This window comes from Trachurus japonicus, chromosome 6, assembly GCF_045865225.1.
Source record: "Trachurus japonicus isolate A0001 chromosome 6, Traja_1.0".
In the NCBI taxonomy this organism is placed as follows: Eukaryota; Metazoa; Chordata; class Actinopteri; order Carangiformes; family Carangidae; genus Trachurus; species Trachurus japonicus.
This window is the reverse complement of record NC_140912.1, coordinates 6,305,500-6,322,141: the sequence shown is the minus strand read 5'-3', so window position 1 is coordinate 6,322,141 and position 16,642 is coordinate 6,305,500. Positions and strand designations below refer to the sequence as shown.

The 16,642-nt window shown below is 42.1% G+C and overlaps 1 protein-coding gene across 10 annotated transcripts in view; it reads left to right on the top strand.

Moving 5' to 3' along the window:
* Positions 1-16,642, top strand: part of LOC146985495 (unconventional myosin-IXAa-like) — a 194,301-nt gene that overhangs the window by 114,607 nt on the left and 63,052 nt on the right. For 9 of the 10 annotated variants that reach the window (XM_085778498.1, XM_085778497.1, XM_085778496.1 and 6 more), the window contains exons 7-9: positions 457-557; positions 1,416-1,542; positions 11,245-11,334. In XM_085778498.1, coding sequence (XP_085634624.1) covers positions 457-557; positions 1,416-1,542; positions 11,245-11,334 — 318 coding nt within the window. The remainder of the gene's footprint in view (positions 1-456; positions 558-1,415; positions 1,543-11,244; positions 11,335-16,642) is intronic. The other variant, XM_085778488.1, reaches the window with a different exon arrangement.

The window sequence follows — 16,642 nt, the reverse complement described above, 5'->3', positions numbered from 1 at the left end:
GTGTATTTGATGAGTTTGATGATGGAAACCAAGAAATCCCATTAGCCTCCGTAGCGTAGCTCTGAGCAGCTCGCGGCTCTGCTCCTCCGCCATTCTGAAAATAGCTCGCACTGACAATTAAAGGTAACAAACCTACTGCTATGACTATAGGGATTATGGCAATGGGCCAATTTGAATGTTGAACTATCCCTTTAGTTCCACTTTTCATATAGAGCAGCAGGTCTTGGCTGTTTATGATGTTATTTACAGAAACCCAACTGTTGCTGTCAAACTGCTCATTCATTGAACAATGTGTGTAACCCTGCTCAGTCAAACACAGATACACACTCCTGTAGCCTCTGCAGGACTCCAGCCGAGCCGTCACCAGCTGAACAACATCTTCCTCGATGCTGATCTCTCTCCCTCTCTCTCTCCCTCCCTCTCTCTCCTGGTGTCGTTGTTTCCACCCGACACCAGCAGGACTGCTTCACCGTGGAGGGAGAGGATCTGAAACACGACTTTGAGCGGCTGCAGCTCGCTATGGAGATGGTCGGCTTCCTGCCCGCCACAAGAAAACAGTAAGACGACCGACGTTCAACTGTTGTCATGTAGAAAACTGCAGAACCTCAGCACCACTCTCTCTCTCTCCGAGAGTCAGAAATGTCATAAATGGGCTAAATGTGCAGAAATCTATCTGATTACATTTCTGTGTAAGTGTATTACCAGCTCAGCAGAGATCAGAGGACTGGAGATGACTCTGTGATTGCTCCGACTCCTCATCTGATGTACTTGGATGGTTCCCAAAATTAAATATTTTGATAGAATCCAGCCCAAATATCACAATATATATGATAATAATTATATAATGATATTAATATATACTATATTTTATGTTTCAGGTATAAGTGATGCTGTCAGTAAACAGGGTTTTTTACATAGCTGTGGAATGAGGATCAACTTAGCAGCAAGGCCGACTGGGAAAAAATATATAAAAAATATCACATATAACAGGCAATATCATGACATTTGATATCCAATATCAGCCTGAGCCAACACACTGATACTTTGATAATATTAGATTTCTCAGAGACTCTTGCAGCTCAAACTTTAAAATTAAGTTTCTCTTTTTCTCACTGTCTAATTTCCAGATTGAAATCTTTACAGTGGAGTTTGTGGGGGTGTGCAGAGCCCATTGAGTTGACCTTTTGGGGGGTAAACATGTATCAGTCAGGAAGTGAAACTCTCAATTTCAATTCCATTTCAAGTTGTGTTACAGTCCAATTCTCCACAGCAAAGGACACTGTAGGTTTGGCCTGTTAATAAAGACACCATCCACCCTGTCTTTCTAATGATTGTAAATGCTGAGACAGCGTGACAGTCATTTTATGCAACACAATCTGAATGTATTAACAATACGTGTCTTTGTTCCTCGACAGGATTTTCTCCCTGCTGTCGGCGATCCTCCACCTGGGAAACATCCGCTACAAGAAGAAGACCTACAGGGACGATTCCATCGACATCTGCAACCCAGAGGGGCTGCCCATCGTCTCAGAGCTGCTGGAGGTGAGTGACACACACACACTAACTAACACATACACTAACACAGTGTGGAGCATTACAACATCTACGTGTTTTCTGGAATGGAGTGTAATGAAACCTATTTCATACAAACTAAACTTTATTTTAAATATAGTCTGGTTTTCATTTGAAAATGGTCACACAATACTTATTATGTAAGAGTTATAACACCACTTTAACAAGTCTGAGTCAGAAATACAGTAGGTTTTGTCTCACGGACTTTATGCTGACATAGAATACTCTAAATACTTGGAAGGATAATAAAAATGAAGAATGGGAACAGGGCTTCACCACAGGGCTTGTTTATTCTCCCTAGATAGATACTTTCTGTCTCCCTAAGTTCTTCCATTGCCCACCAGAGATACTTAAAACCCCCCTGGACTTGGTGAACCTTAAAAAGCAACTAGCATCCACTTAACTAAAGTTTTCTCTCTGCTGTCGTCTGTGAGTTTTCTCCCCGTATGAGGGTTTTACAGAAAGGCTTTTAGAGAAGAGGCTGAGGGCTCTCTGCATACGAGCACAGCTCGTGGTGACAGTGCAAGTTAAGAGGTGCTTCAGGTCCCAGAGAGCCGTCCAACCACCGCGTGCTTCCACAAAGTACTGTTTGTGTACAAGCTATTTTCAGAGCTCTGGTGCTGGCGTGCTGCTGCGTAGGCGAGCTTTCCCATCTGACAACTTGTTGTTCTCCAGCATCACCTGCATCGTTACATCACCATACAAATCCCAACAATGTGTTTCATGTAGAAAGAGAAGCTGTAATTCTGTTACAGGCTTTTGTTTCTTTGATTTTAGGTGAAACATTTTTGTAGTGCCGTGTTCTATTTTTTCAGTTTTCTGCCTCCTGCTTCACATCTTTCCACTCTGAACTGAATCTGAATCTGAGCACTTTGTCTCTGTTCATAGTTAGAATAAAATGACCGTTGGTTTTTAGCAGCAGTTGTTCCAGTCAAAATGTAGAAGTAAAACTCATCCCTATTCATCACCTACAGAATCGATGCATTGTAGATGACCTCATGTCAGTTTCATGTTCCTCTTTCAGCTATTTAAATATATTTTACCTTTGTATTTTACCAACCAAACTTCTGTTTTAACTAAACCGCACAAACAAAACCTGACAGGTAGTTCTCACAGTCAGTCAGTAAGGAAACAATGAGATCATTTACTCAAGTAAACCTCATTTAGTAGAAGTAGAAGTTCACATCCTGCATTTGTAATATGTATGTATATATATAATAGGGTTAAATTCCAGCAAAAAAAAAAAAAGTACTCAGAAGCAGAGGTTTAATATTATAAGTTTAACATGAGTACAGTAGGATCATCTACAAAATTTTGTAACTGTAAAATCTAAATCTTCGTCATGTGGCTGATAAATGTAGCCAAGTCAGCTCAAGTACAAAAAGTGCAAGTTCTGCAGAAGTGTTAAGTTAAATGTAGCTTTCTGAACTTAGATGTTTTTTTTTTGGTTTTGATCTTTACATAGATTGTCCTGATCAGAATCTAGTCAACAACTGAACTGTCCAACAGTATCCAGTCTGAAGCCACGGCGCAGGAACTTTTCAGCTCTGATCCTCTGATCTCAGCTGTTTGGTAACTGTTGTAAACAGGGTTGGGACCTGGTTTGAGAGAAAAAAAAAAACCCATTACAGATGAAAAGTTCCAAAGGCTCCACATGCCGTCTGTCTGAACTGATGATACTCACTCTCAGATTCTTACTTAACTACTTGTAACCTTGTTGAATCCACATGGCTGCTGCTTCACTGCTGACCAGGTTGCAGTCTGCCGAGGCCGACACCCGGCTGCATGGGGCTAACGTTAGTCAGGGTTTGCTTCTTTGCTACTTTTAATTTGGGAACAATCTTAAACCTCATGCTTCCTACATTATAAAAACCTACAGTAAGACTTAAGACAGGAAGTGTCTGTAACACGGCCTCTGGTCTGGGGGTTCACACTCTTTATTGTCCAAAAGAAAGACATGGAAAAACCTGCCTCGCTGTGTTCTCCAGTTTATGCTGTTGTGCTGAGTTTGGGTTCATTCTTGACACTAAGTGTAGACCACACACACACACACACACACACACACACACACACACACACACATACATCAGAGCTCAGTGTGAGGACGGCTCAAACATCCACATGCTGTTCTGATTTACCTCGGGACTGAGGGATGGTGTCACTTCCTCGTCCCCGTTACAAACTGCAGCGATTAGCCGGATGTGCTTGTTGAGTCGCTGACAAAACAATGTCCGAAGTGTGGCGGAGGCTCCTGTCAACAGCACAGCAGGGATGTTATGGCTGTGTAGACCCCCTACCCCCCTCCCTCCCTCCCTCCTTTAACATCCAGCCTGGTCTCTTTGACTCTGCAGAGGTCCAGAGTGGCAGTGACGTGAGCCCAGCCACATGCCGGCCACATGCTCTGGGGGGGTTTGGTGTTTTAAGTTCAAGTTTATTTGGACGTCTGTTAGTTGGTGCAGAGGCAGCAGCTCGTTCCCCCAAGAGACGTATAAAACATTCTTACAGGGAAGAAGAAGACAGAGAGGAAACCAAAACACAAGTAAACAGCGTTTTGAGGGAATTTTAATCTAAATTTGGAAATGTTTCTGAGGAACTTTGTGTTTGTAGGATGATAAGCCGATGGGAAAACAGTTATTTGATGTGTTGTGGAAGACATATGGTGGTTTTATTAGTTTCATGATGTGTATTGATAAAAAAAATAATATTTGGATAAAAACTTCACTCTTTTAAAGCAGAAGTAAGCAATCCGGTCATTTTGGCTAACCTTCTGTCTAGCAGTCCCCGCCCTCGTCCCTACGTCACCACATTCACGCGCATCCCTTGGCTGCACACACAGAGAGGACTGCCCCTTTATGCCGTTCTCTCTCCTCATTGGATAAAGGTTGTAGGATACAAGGAAAGTTTTCTCCTCGGCTCAGAGCAGAGTGACTGACAGACCCGTGTTTCAGACCAAACACTCTATAGAAGTGATTGCTGTCGGAAGATATAACTATTTAAGACTTATATTAACACAAACATTCACCTTACTTCTGCTTTAACTTGCTAAAAGTTTGTGTTTGTGGCTTTTAATTACTTTTACTTTTGAATTCTTGTGTTGGATGCCTGAGTTCCAGATGAAGACCAGACACACATGTCTTATAGATGATGTATGAGCCTGTTTATAGGCTCATTGCATAAATGAGAGTGGCTGAAACACAGCAGGGGCCTCATTTATCATTGTGGATACACGCTTTTTTACACGCTCTTTCCCCCATTTTGTGCGTACGCACTTTTCTCCGCCTAATTTGGGATCTATCAAACCAAAACCTGTCGGGAGTAAGAGCAAAAATTTACGACCAGTCCGACCATGGCGTACCGGCATTTACACGCTTTTTGAAGAACAAGAGGAATTGGCGACGCCGCTGCTGAGTCAGAGAACTGCAGTATGCGAGGGAGAGAGGAGCGCGGACAGTGTTTGAAGTAGTGGTGGTGATGATGACCCCCCCCACCACCCCCCCCCACCACCACCACCACCGCACACGTGTTGACGTCGGCACTTTACATGAAAAGCACAGCGACTCTGATTTTTCCCCTGTGCATTTACACTAGTTTGCTCCTAAATACTGGCTTTATAAAACGAATTTCGTTTTCTTTTGATATCATATTGATATTTTCCCTTGCATGTAGGCTACACCTCTTCCACAACCAGTCTGTCCAGTCTGGAAAATAATTTCTGCGACGTGCCTGTGTTAAGTAGCCAGACTGGACACACACAAGCAAGCAGCAAGCACAATAATGTCGGAGCAAATCAAAGCAAATGAGAAAACATGATCGATATTTTTTGTGTGAATAATATTTATTGTATTTAAAAAAACTGGGTGCTGCCCAACATCATTTTAGGAAAAGTCACAGACTGGTGGACTTCAATGTTTTTTTTTTTTTTTTTTTTTAATATATAGCTATGCACAAATGAAAATCAAAGTCTTCCAGTGAACGGAAGTTGGGGGTTAGTGGAAAGGGGTGCAAAGTACTGACTGGCAGTGGAAACCCTGCTTTAAATTATTATGACATAATCTAAAATAAGGGGCAGAATAAATAGCCTATGATTCTTCTTCTTTCTGTTCTGTTTCATTTAGATTTGGGAGTTTTTTGTATTTATTGAAGCCTTTCAATGCAAGATGATGTTTCTGACTGATATTGCCGTGTTACCGTGTATCTCGCTTTCAGAGAAATTCCGCTTCTTTCTCCGCTCTCCGTCCGTCTGTTGTCTTCACCGTCTTCCACTGACGTCATTCCACACGTTTCCAGAGTGCACATGGCTACTTAATATGCACGTAACTGATTTGCATTGACCACATATGGTTGTGTGGGACCGTTTAGGGGGCTGGGTATGAGGCGTGTTCTCATCCACGCTTTTCTCAGGTCCGGTGTGATCTATCAAGGGAAATACCGTGCAGCCGTGTGTACGCGGAGTTTGATAGATCTGAAAAGAGTGTATATTTTTTGGTCGTACGCACATTTTGCCTTTCCGTCGTACTGAAAATTTAAGAGGACTTTTACACGCTCTTTGATAAATGAGGCCCCAGGTTGTTGAGGTTAGTTAAATGCAGTTTTGTGTGAGTCATGCGATGCTGGAACAGCTCGGAGGGAGAAAGCTCAGCCAAAGTGCACACGCTCGGCTGCAGGGAGGAGGTCTTTGCTTTGCATGAGAAAAAAACCCCAAAAAAACCCAAAAGCTGGAGTCGGAGTGTAGGCGACTTCACTTTAACACGTAAAACGCTTCAGACAGGATGAGAGAAGGGGAACCGCTCTCTCTCACGACCACCGTGGCAAACTAACGCCAAGCTCCTCTCAAGGAGAAGCCATCGGCACGAGTGTGGATTGATGCATGAATAGGAACCGAAGCGGCCAGGACCTCCTGCTTCCTGTGGAGGTGGAACTGGAAGAGGAAGTAGAGCTCACAGGGGCTGACGGACGGCTGACAGACTTCATCCTCCGAGCCGCCGAGTTGAGTGATTTGACCTAAACCAGAAACATTCCTGCGCAGACGGGACCCGGGTCCAGAGAGAGAGCAGCACAAATCCCACTAAAGCACTGAATTTGTTTTAATGCTGAAGAACACAGTTGTGAGCCTCAGACCAGTCAACACCGAGCGTTCAGCTCATCCATCAGAACCAGATGCGGGCTGAGACCTTTAATAAAGGCCTGTCGGAGGGTTTTTGTTTTTGATTTTGTTTGCGATGTAGTAAAGAGTGAGAAACAGTAGCACAGCCATGACGATGTGAACACTCCCAGGTTAGAAACAGAGCAGCCTTTTCCTTCATTACCTGTGGCATAAATGCTATAAATACAGATGAGGCCAGTTTCTTCTGGTTTTATTTAGGAGTAAAAGTTCTGATTTGTGCATTTATTTATTTATTTATTTATTTATTATCAAAGGACACACAGCAAAAAGGGCAGTGACACAAACCAAAAAAAACAAAACAATTCTTGCTTTGTGCATTATTGAATATTAAAACCAGCTGGTGTTTGAACCTGACAAGTAGTGTGGTGATGCTGACTTCAAGATTCAAGTTTCAAGAAGTTTAGTACGTCCCCCAGGAGTCAGACTGAGTTAAAAAGAATTTTTAAAAAAATTATTAAAAGAATAAGTCAAGGCAAAAAGATAAAGAAAACATCAATAAATAACATAGATAAACAACACTGAAGAATAAAGACACAGATAAAGCTGCCAAAATATATTATATACCCTGAAATTTAAATATGTATCATCATTAAAGTGCTAAAGTGATGTCTGTGTAACAATTGGATGGGAGCACACGGGCCAGCCTTCTCTCCCCACGTGTATCAGTGAGCCTGTGGCCGCTTCACCACTGTTCCTTCCTTGGTCCAACTGTTGATAGACCCTGACCACTGCAGACCGGGAACAGCCCACAAGATCAGAGAGACCCAGTCGTCCTTGGAGAACTGGATCACATCCTTTACGCTGCCCTTTAAAAAAAATTACAGAACATATCCTGACATATGGATTCATATAATAAATGAGTGACAGGCTGTATAGCGATATAAATAACAAAATAAAGTAGTAGTAATAATTGTGTAAAAAAAACATTAAATTAAAAAACTGAAAGAAAATGGGGGAGAATTAAAATAGGAAAATGTAAATAAACAAATTAGTTTATTAAATAATAAGTAAAATTAAAGCAGATAACAGCGGCACGGCCGTTTCGACTAATGCTGTGTTCAAGGCAGGCTTTTGAAACCGTAAGTTACAGCTTCAAGTCACAACTACGACTTGGTAGCGTTCCAGGTAACCCGTAGCTCGTGTTTTTACCGTCCTGTTGTCTGTGAAAGTTCCCTATAACGGCCACTCGTAACTTCCGACCCGTGAACTCGTACCAGATCGAACTGGTATGACTTCACAGGAAGGAAAAACACAAAGTACGAGTTTCCTTGAACGCACCATGAGTTAGCAGCCCCCGCCCTTGTCAGGCATCAATTGGTCCTCGTGCTACGTCACCACATTCACGCGCATCCCTTGGCTGCACACACAGCCCTTCATGCCGTTCTCTCCCCTCATTGGATAACACTTGTATCCCACAAGGAAAATTTTCTCCTCGGGTTACAGCAGAGCAGAGTGACGGAGAGACTCGTGTTTAGGCTGAAATACTTCATGTAAGTGATTGCTGACGGAAAATAGGACTATTTAGGACTTATATTAACAAAAACATTCCACTGATATCTGCTTTAAAAATAGGTAATAAAACACACATTTATCATACATAAACATACACACACATGCATAAACCTACTTTCATGCACATATACATACATACATACATACATACATATAGTTTAAGATAAGGAGGTAAATGTGGTTAATGCAAAACGATAAACTATAAAAACAGAATAAGTAAAAGTAAAGTAAAATAGATATAATTACATAAAAGGTAAGGTAGGGTTAGGGTTGATATTAATAATAGTAACAGTAAAAATAACAGGTAGAGGAGCAGATATCAGTAGATAGATAGTGGCTAAGCAAGATTTTCTAAAGAGGAATTCAGATAGACATCTCTTCCCAACGACACTCCATCACAACATCCCATCCATCAAACACAGGTATCTTGAAATACAAGTTACACTGGCCATTTTTCCTGCTTCTAACACCTCAACTTTGAGGACAACATGTTCACTTATCCCACCCACTAACAGGAGCCATGATGAAGTGTTATTCACTTCACCTGTCAGAGCTCAGGTTGTTCTACCTGATCAGTGGATAGTGTTTAAACATAAAGATGGCCGAGGCCGTCTGCAGCTGTGTTGGGATGGAACTGTGCTAATGTGCAGGAATAGTGAAAAAGGATTTGCCGACATCCAATCTGACTCTCTGTCTCCGTGTCGCAGGATGGAAAAAAAAAAGTTAATTTCTGAGCAGAATCACTGACCCCAAACCCGTGTTAAAATGTGTGTGTGTGTATTATGGTATTAGCGCTGTGATCATAGACAGAGCAGTGAGTCTGTTACCAGGCGACTAATACATGAAAATGTACCGGCTAAAGACCAATCACCAGGCTGCAGAATAGGCTTTGCTCTTAGTGGAGGGATTATCAGGCAGTGTGAAATGAAGTCTGATTATGCTGCCGCCACCACCACCATCACCCCCCCCCCCACACACACACCAACCGACTCACTACACACGCATATAAATACACATACATACGCAGCCCCCGCCCCCCCTCACCCTCTGTGTTGATGTCAAGGCCTCAACAAAGTAGACAAGTGACAAAAATAGGCCCATAATGGTATTAACTCTGACATTAACACCCTGGCCTTTTATATGTGAAGACATCAGGCAGTCACACAAAGACACAAAGACATGCCCTCACATGTACACACACACTGGCAGACACACGTGGTCACGGCAGCAGCTGTTTGGCTCGCTCCCATAATCCCTGTAGATGGAGGAGATGTGTGCAGTGACATCTGCTTCTCCCACTGTGGCCCTGTCATCAATGGTTTGTCTGGGGCCAAGTTTAGAGTCTGTACAAACTCGCATGCAAGGCCACATAGCATTGTACACTGTGTGTGTGTGTGTGTGTGTGTGTGTGTGTGTGTGTGTGTGTGTGTGTTCAGAGCTGCTAATCTTGGCCAGCTATGTTAGTCTGAGGCAGTGGGGATATTACCAGCTTCAGCTTAGTGGAATGAAGGGTCAGTTAGGGAGGAGTGATATGGATTAAATGTTCTGTCATCATTTAAATCATTTTATCATTATATTGTGGATTTTTATGAAAAGTCAATTTAGAAACTGCATAAACTTACAGTAGTGTTATTATCATATGATTAGTATCTACTGTACATTATACTGTTAATCCATAAAACAATACAAGTCTCTTATGGCATGGCATCTTAATTTATATACAGTAGCACATTTCATACCAAGGAACAACTCAGTGTACTTTACATAAAGACAAAACATTTAACAGTAAGAACTGGAAACAGGGGAAAAAGAACAGCATAAAACATACAATTTTTTAAAAATCAAAATAAAATAAAATAAAACCCAAAATAGTAAAAAAAAAAAAAAAACCTGAAACATTGGACAACCAATTAAAAGTAAGAAGGAAAAAAAGAATATATATATAGTATACATATATGTACAGTATACACAATTAAGAGGACTTACAGTGCAAATTCAAAATTACCATTTAAAGTTCTTAAAAAGAGCTCAGCCATAAGCACATAAATACATTTGCAACAAAATCACTCAACAAAATGAACCTCAGCTATTACAGATCCCACATTTATACACATCTCCTGTGACTTATCTGAAGTGTTGTTCCATAGAAGATATATTTGTGGTTTTAAGAACCAAGAATCATCTCGGTGTAGTTGTGTGCTTCTCTCTGGAGCCCCTCTAACAACAGATCTCTGAGCCAATCAGAGGAGAGGAGGCCCTGCACCTCCTGAGGCTTTGATCCTTTCCTTTCACAGTATTAATATAGAACCTAGAGCTGCTTTATGATCAAAAGAGACATGGAAACCTCACTGAATGAACAGGTGCTTCCCAAGTTGTATCAGTCCAGTGAAAGTTCCTGACTGTAAAATGTAGTCTTCACCAAACTCAACCTGAATTCAATTATAATAACAAAGCTTTTCTGTTTGATTTATTCACTGTTGTTCAACAGAACAGACATGAAGGTGAAGGAAGGAAAGCTCCAGTGATTCTTCACTGGTTTGAAGGATTACTTTACTGGTCATGTGGACGGCTACTCAGCCCTGTGTAGTGTGCTGTGCAGCTTCTGACGACTAAATTAGTGTCATGTCAACTCGGGTTTGGAAACTATAAATGGAGACTGTAGCTGGACATGGGGTTAGAAGGACATGGGCATTTATTAGGCAGGAAAGTATAGGATTCAATGTTAACATTAGGAACTTTGTAATATTTCCTCTGTCTTGTAAGTGCCCCAGCTTTATGGAAGTGAGTATTAATCCACTGTAATAACATCTTCTGCTCACGGAGCATCCTTGAGCCCTGTGTGACTTCAGCATGTAGGCTACTGTACAACACTTCATATCTTCCTGCATTTGAATGAAGGTGTGCTGCACATCCTGCTGCTGGTCCCACTGTAGTAAACACTGACCCTGATCCTGATCCTTCTTGAACGTGACCTTCTATCATTTTTTTTTCTCCAGGTGAAAGAGGAGATGCTGCTTGAAGCCCTGACGACCAGGAAAACCGTGACCGTCGGAGAGAGGCTCATCGTTCCCTACAAACTTGCCGAGGTGACCTTTCCACACACACACACACACACACACACGCACGCACGCACGCACGCACGCACGCACCACCTTCACACCTGAATCCTGAACACACAGACTTTTTTTCTGATCTTTTAATGTGCTGACCTATCCACAAGTTTCCGAACGTCATCTATGGTCAAAAGCGGAAGCCAGTTTTGCGTTTCCGGTGGAATTGTACGTTTACGTTTCCATGGTTTTCAGTCGTTGTCATAGTTGCTGTAAACGCATGGATCTATTAACGCTGCCTTTTAACACAGATGTCCATTTGTGTGATATCCATGGTTAAAAGCTGCTGTGATGATTCATGCGTTTTACAGATTTTCATTGGAAAAAAAAAAAAAAGTTCGGAAAAAGGTGGATACTGTATCTGGTAGCCCCCTCTGTGAAAAAAAACATCCAGAAGATGCTAAACATCGGGGGCCGTTTCAGGCTTTTTTCTCACATTGTTTTTGATAATACTGGTCAGAGGGTCTGTGTGTGGTGGGTGTGGGGGGGTGGGGTGGATGTGGATGTGGGGGTGGGGTGAATTCCACACCCAGCTCTAGAAAGCATATCGGAGCCAAATGTTTTTGTTCTGAAGTGCGTCAGCTGCGAGGGGGAGATTCTGTGTTTGTATGTGTACATGCTTTGGAGCTTGTCTGGGGGGAGTCTGTTGTCCGTCTCCCCCCGCCCCCCCCCCTCCCTCTGTCTGAGGCTCCTTTGATAGGGGTCTCTTCCTCTGCGACTTCCTGTTTCCTGTCGAGCCAAGCGGCGGCGTGACATAACCCCCGTCCATTCAGCCTCTCGCTGGACTCAGAGTCGGTGAAGGCCACCTTCAGGACACCTCGGCCGACCTAGATACCCCCCCCCCCGGTGTGTCATTAATATTCAGCAGCTCTGGTTTATCTCTCCGGCTCTGATGGCCATGTGCAGAATTGAATCAGCTCCAGCTCTCTGCAGCTCTCTGCTTGTGGCTGCAGGGTCTTTCTGTCTGAGGGAGGAAATGCTACACATAGATAGTCTGTCACTCCTCTTGGCTCCGCCCCCCCATCTGATCGCTGGGTTAGTTTAGCCCAACAATGGTTACTCCCGCTCTCCCGCTCTCCCACACCCCCATCCCTGCAGTCATGTGGTCTTGTCTCAGGAATGTGCAACCTCCACTGGAATATACAGTACAGCGGCCAGAAACCAGATCCTGGGTCTGTCTGTTTGTCTCTGTCTCTTTCACTCTGTTTCTCCTTCAGTCACATACACGTCAAACACATAAATACCCTTTTCAGCAACAGTGTGATCAGAAACCTACAGTAGTCCTGCGCGGGCAGGGGGAAGGAGCAGCTCTGATAACCTCTGTCCAGCTTCTGGTGTCATGTCATGGAAGTTCTCTCCTGTCTTTAAAGATGAAGAAACAGCAATAGAAGAAACCTCCTATCATAAACTGAGTTAACTGTCCCCAGATTACAGTAATCTGTGGGGTTATTGACCACTACCATCATGAGAGGATGCAGAAGTCATCAGTTTTCACTTAAATCACTTAAAGATATATATCGAAAACTAATATAGAGATATTGAACGCAGCAGAAAAATAGCTTCTTTCTTTTTTTTCTCCAATCAATAAAAACAGATACAGAAATACGAAAACACAAGGGGGATAAACACTACTTTGTCACATAAAGATACCATTTTGTCCATCTTAGCTCTGTTTTGATTGGAAGACTGTAGGTCATTTGTTCCATTGATCAAATTTCTTCTACAATGTCCAGCCAGTGGCTCAGTCCAGGTGGGTCAGTTCTCAGCCAACTTCTTGTAATGGCTTTCTTAGCTGCGAGTGATCTTGAACAGGTATATGTCTTCTTTACCTATTACATCATCTGGTATCAGTCCTAGATATACAGTATATACCGAGGATCATTAGGAATATTATATCCAAAAATTTCACCCATGGCTCTTAAAACCCCCTCCCAAAATGACTGTATTTTCATACATGACCAAGAAAATAGCTTTTTACTACTGCTGCAAAATTTCCCCAGGGAGAAATGTATAGTTTAGTTAGCTGCTTGGAAAAAGTAGACAAGTTACAAGACAGTGTACACGTGATCCAAAATTACAATGCAAAAAAGTCATACTGCAAGTTCCCACTTTGTAACAGTACATAATGTGAAACCAAATACTAAAATACTGATAGTGATGTTTTGCTTATCTGTGTGGTTGCTGTTTAACCAATGAGAAATGTTCTTATAGCTTTGACACATGCATACACACCAATGCATTGTCCAGTTGAGGTCAGGATGACAGAAAAGGGAAACGGGTCGGGTTCAGTTCCAGTAGAGCAGTGAACAGACGTTTAGATGGAAAATGGCTAACAACGACCTGAACTACTTGAGCTGTGCACATTCGGACGAAGTTAACCTACAGAAAAACGTAGTGTAACTATTCATCTAATTAGGTGTAGTCCATTCCATGTATTGTGTCCGTTTGTGTTTGTTAAAACCGTCTCAAGCCACAAACTCTGACCATGACCATCACAGTTATTAGTCTAACTCTAATATAACCTAATTCTAAACTTAAACCCTAAAACCACGTCTCAGCCCTCAGCCTTTTGAAGAAGTGAAGTGAAGATCGGCCAACATGTCCTCACTTTCAAAAAATGTGCTCGCTCAAAGAGCTCATACACACGCACATGTACGCCACAAGAATAGCGAAAGCGAAGCCCTGCCCTGATCTGACCGAGGGCCATGGGAGCGAACCGAGGCCACCTGTGGAATCCATAACACGCCTGTTTTTATACAAAGGAAATGTGGAAAAAAAAAGAACCTGGCAGATAGAGCTGGTTCTTCTCAGAAATGATTTCTTCCTACTTGGACGAGAAAGGCTGAAAAAACCCGTCCGCCCACAGTGGAGATGGGGAGATTTGGATGAGGCGTCTGACCTACAGTTGAGTCAGGTGGGACGCAGTGGATAGCAGACAGGGTTTGGGTCTAGAGTCATAGTGAGAGTGAAAGTAAGTCCTAGTGCATGGAGGGAGACTGTAGTGGAGGTGGAGGCCAGAATCTGGAGCTGAGTCTGTGACTAAAGAAGAGCGTTTTGTGGTTAAGTTAAAACGTCTATTTTAGTTTCAGTAATATTCTAGTTTTAGAATCTGGCTTTTCATCCTTTTCACACTTCCTCTCATTTTGTCCTACTTTCGTTCGACTTCTCACAAACTCATTTAGTCAAGACAACAGGTTTCACACGTCCTCAGCTTAAAGGGATAGTTCAGTTTTTTTGAAGTGGGGTTGTATAAGTTATAAATGACCCCTATAGACAGATCTCTGCTCTCATACCAACTCATAGTGCTGGACAGAGATTAACAGTTGTGAATGGACCCTAACTAACAGTGTATTTTCTCTTCCTACATAATACATATTTTTACAGTGCATCAACTGGTTAAGAAAAAAGCAGTTTATCTGGATCTAACCAACTCCAGTGTTCCTGCTTGACATTTGTACCTCATACAGTACAACCACACTTCTGAAAAACTGAACTATCCCTTTAACAGAGCCATATTTCTAATGAGGACAACAGAAAGCATGAAGGCTTTTGTTACCAGAATTTGGTTATAAAATTAATCTGAACATCAATGACAAAAGAACAGTGGATAGTCCCAGAGAAAGAATCAAATAAGGAGCAAGGCCGTAGCTACCATTGAGGACACCGAGGTCATGACCTCGGTATTTTTTTCGGCCTAATGAATGAAAAAAAAAAAAAGTGCAAAGTATTAGGGAGGACAGATGGAAGGTGACTGAGTGACTCCTCTCTTGTCCAAACAATTCCGGTAGGCCTATAATGCTCTTGATTATTGACGCCCTCACGTACGCTGGTGTTTGTTTACTGGTCGCAGGAAAAAAGGCGATTCATTCGGAAAAAGCGAGTGATACAGCGCGTCGCGGAGCCTGCGTGCATGGAGGAGAAGGCTACTGAGTGAGTCGGTTGGCTCTAGATAAACTGCTCTTTCCAACCAGTTGTTACACTGTAAAGGTTTCGTACATACTTGCACTTGAAGCGCTGTGTTATTTCGGGACGGAACCTCATGTATGCGGAGAAAACAGCTGTTTAATAGGGTCAATCCAGCACCGTTTACTGTCTGTGTCCTGCACTATGCACTAGTTGAGCTACAGTAAGTGGGGGAGAGAGACCTCTTTCCTGCAGATACTATACTGAGGGGGCATCTACTGCACTGTCCATTCTTCCATCAACATTATGTGAAAAGCACAGTGACATGATACATTTTATGTTTACAGACAGGGGCGTCACTAAGTTTTAAGGACAGGGGGGGCTTAGCCCCCAGGAGATGCACAAGATGTGAGCATGTGGTGCACGAGCACAAATATTTCACAAACAAAGACTGTGAAATTTTTTCTAAAAATTTTTGGACAGATTTAACAAAGAGCATACGGTGTAAAGTTTAGGCAACCATTAGTTTTATTTCAGTCTTTTTTATTTATTTAAAGAAAGCTAAGACCTGTAAGATTACTACAGACATGTCTGGAGTAGGCTACAGTAGAAAATGTAAATTTTTCATCTCTGCCTAGTAAGAATACTAACAAAAATCACATTAGAGTAAAATCTACCTTTGAATCATGGGATATCAGGCAAATTAATAAGTAATGTGTAGGCTAACTGTGTAAAAGTAGATGCTAAAAAAAATTAACCTGAGCAATTTTGCAGCTGTTTTATTATCAGAGATACGTATGTCCAGGTGGAATTTGACCTTTGGAAAACTAATTAGGCTATATTTCACTAATAGCCGGTGTCATAATATTCACTCCATCCAAATACAACTGTTTTTGGCTCATTTTGATTTCACCTAGACCTCTTCATATTTTCCCATTCAAAGAAGACCATACAACCGAAATGAAGTTTGACACCAATATTTTACTCATAAAAAATATGCATAGAAATCTGAAATACTACACAAACCAACAACCAAAATTTGCTGCAACAAGGAGCAGTCAGATGTATGTTTGTGGTAACTATAAGGAAAAGCAAACAAACTTCCTGGGCCTGTTTCAAAGTGAGGAACACAGCTGACGCTCCAGAAGGAAGTCACCCAAAGATAGTAGGCTATAGCTATGGTAAAAAAAGAGTGCACACTTCACCCTAGAAACCTGTTAATCTTTATGTTAACAACCAGGACCATCACATTGCATTTCAGACTCTTTTTTTTTTCGAGCTGGAATTAAACTTTATAATATAATATTTTTGCTACTCTGTGGCTGCTATGAGTGTGAGGAGCTAGTCTCCTGTTTGTAATAGATGGTGTGTTCTCATCAGA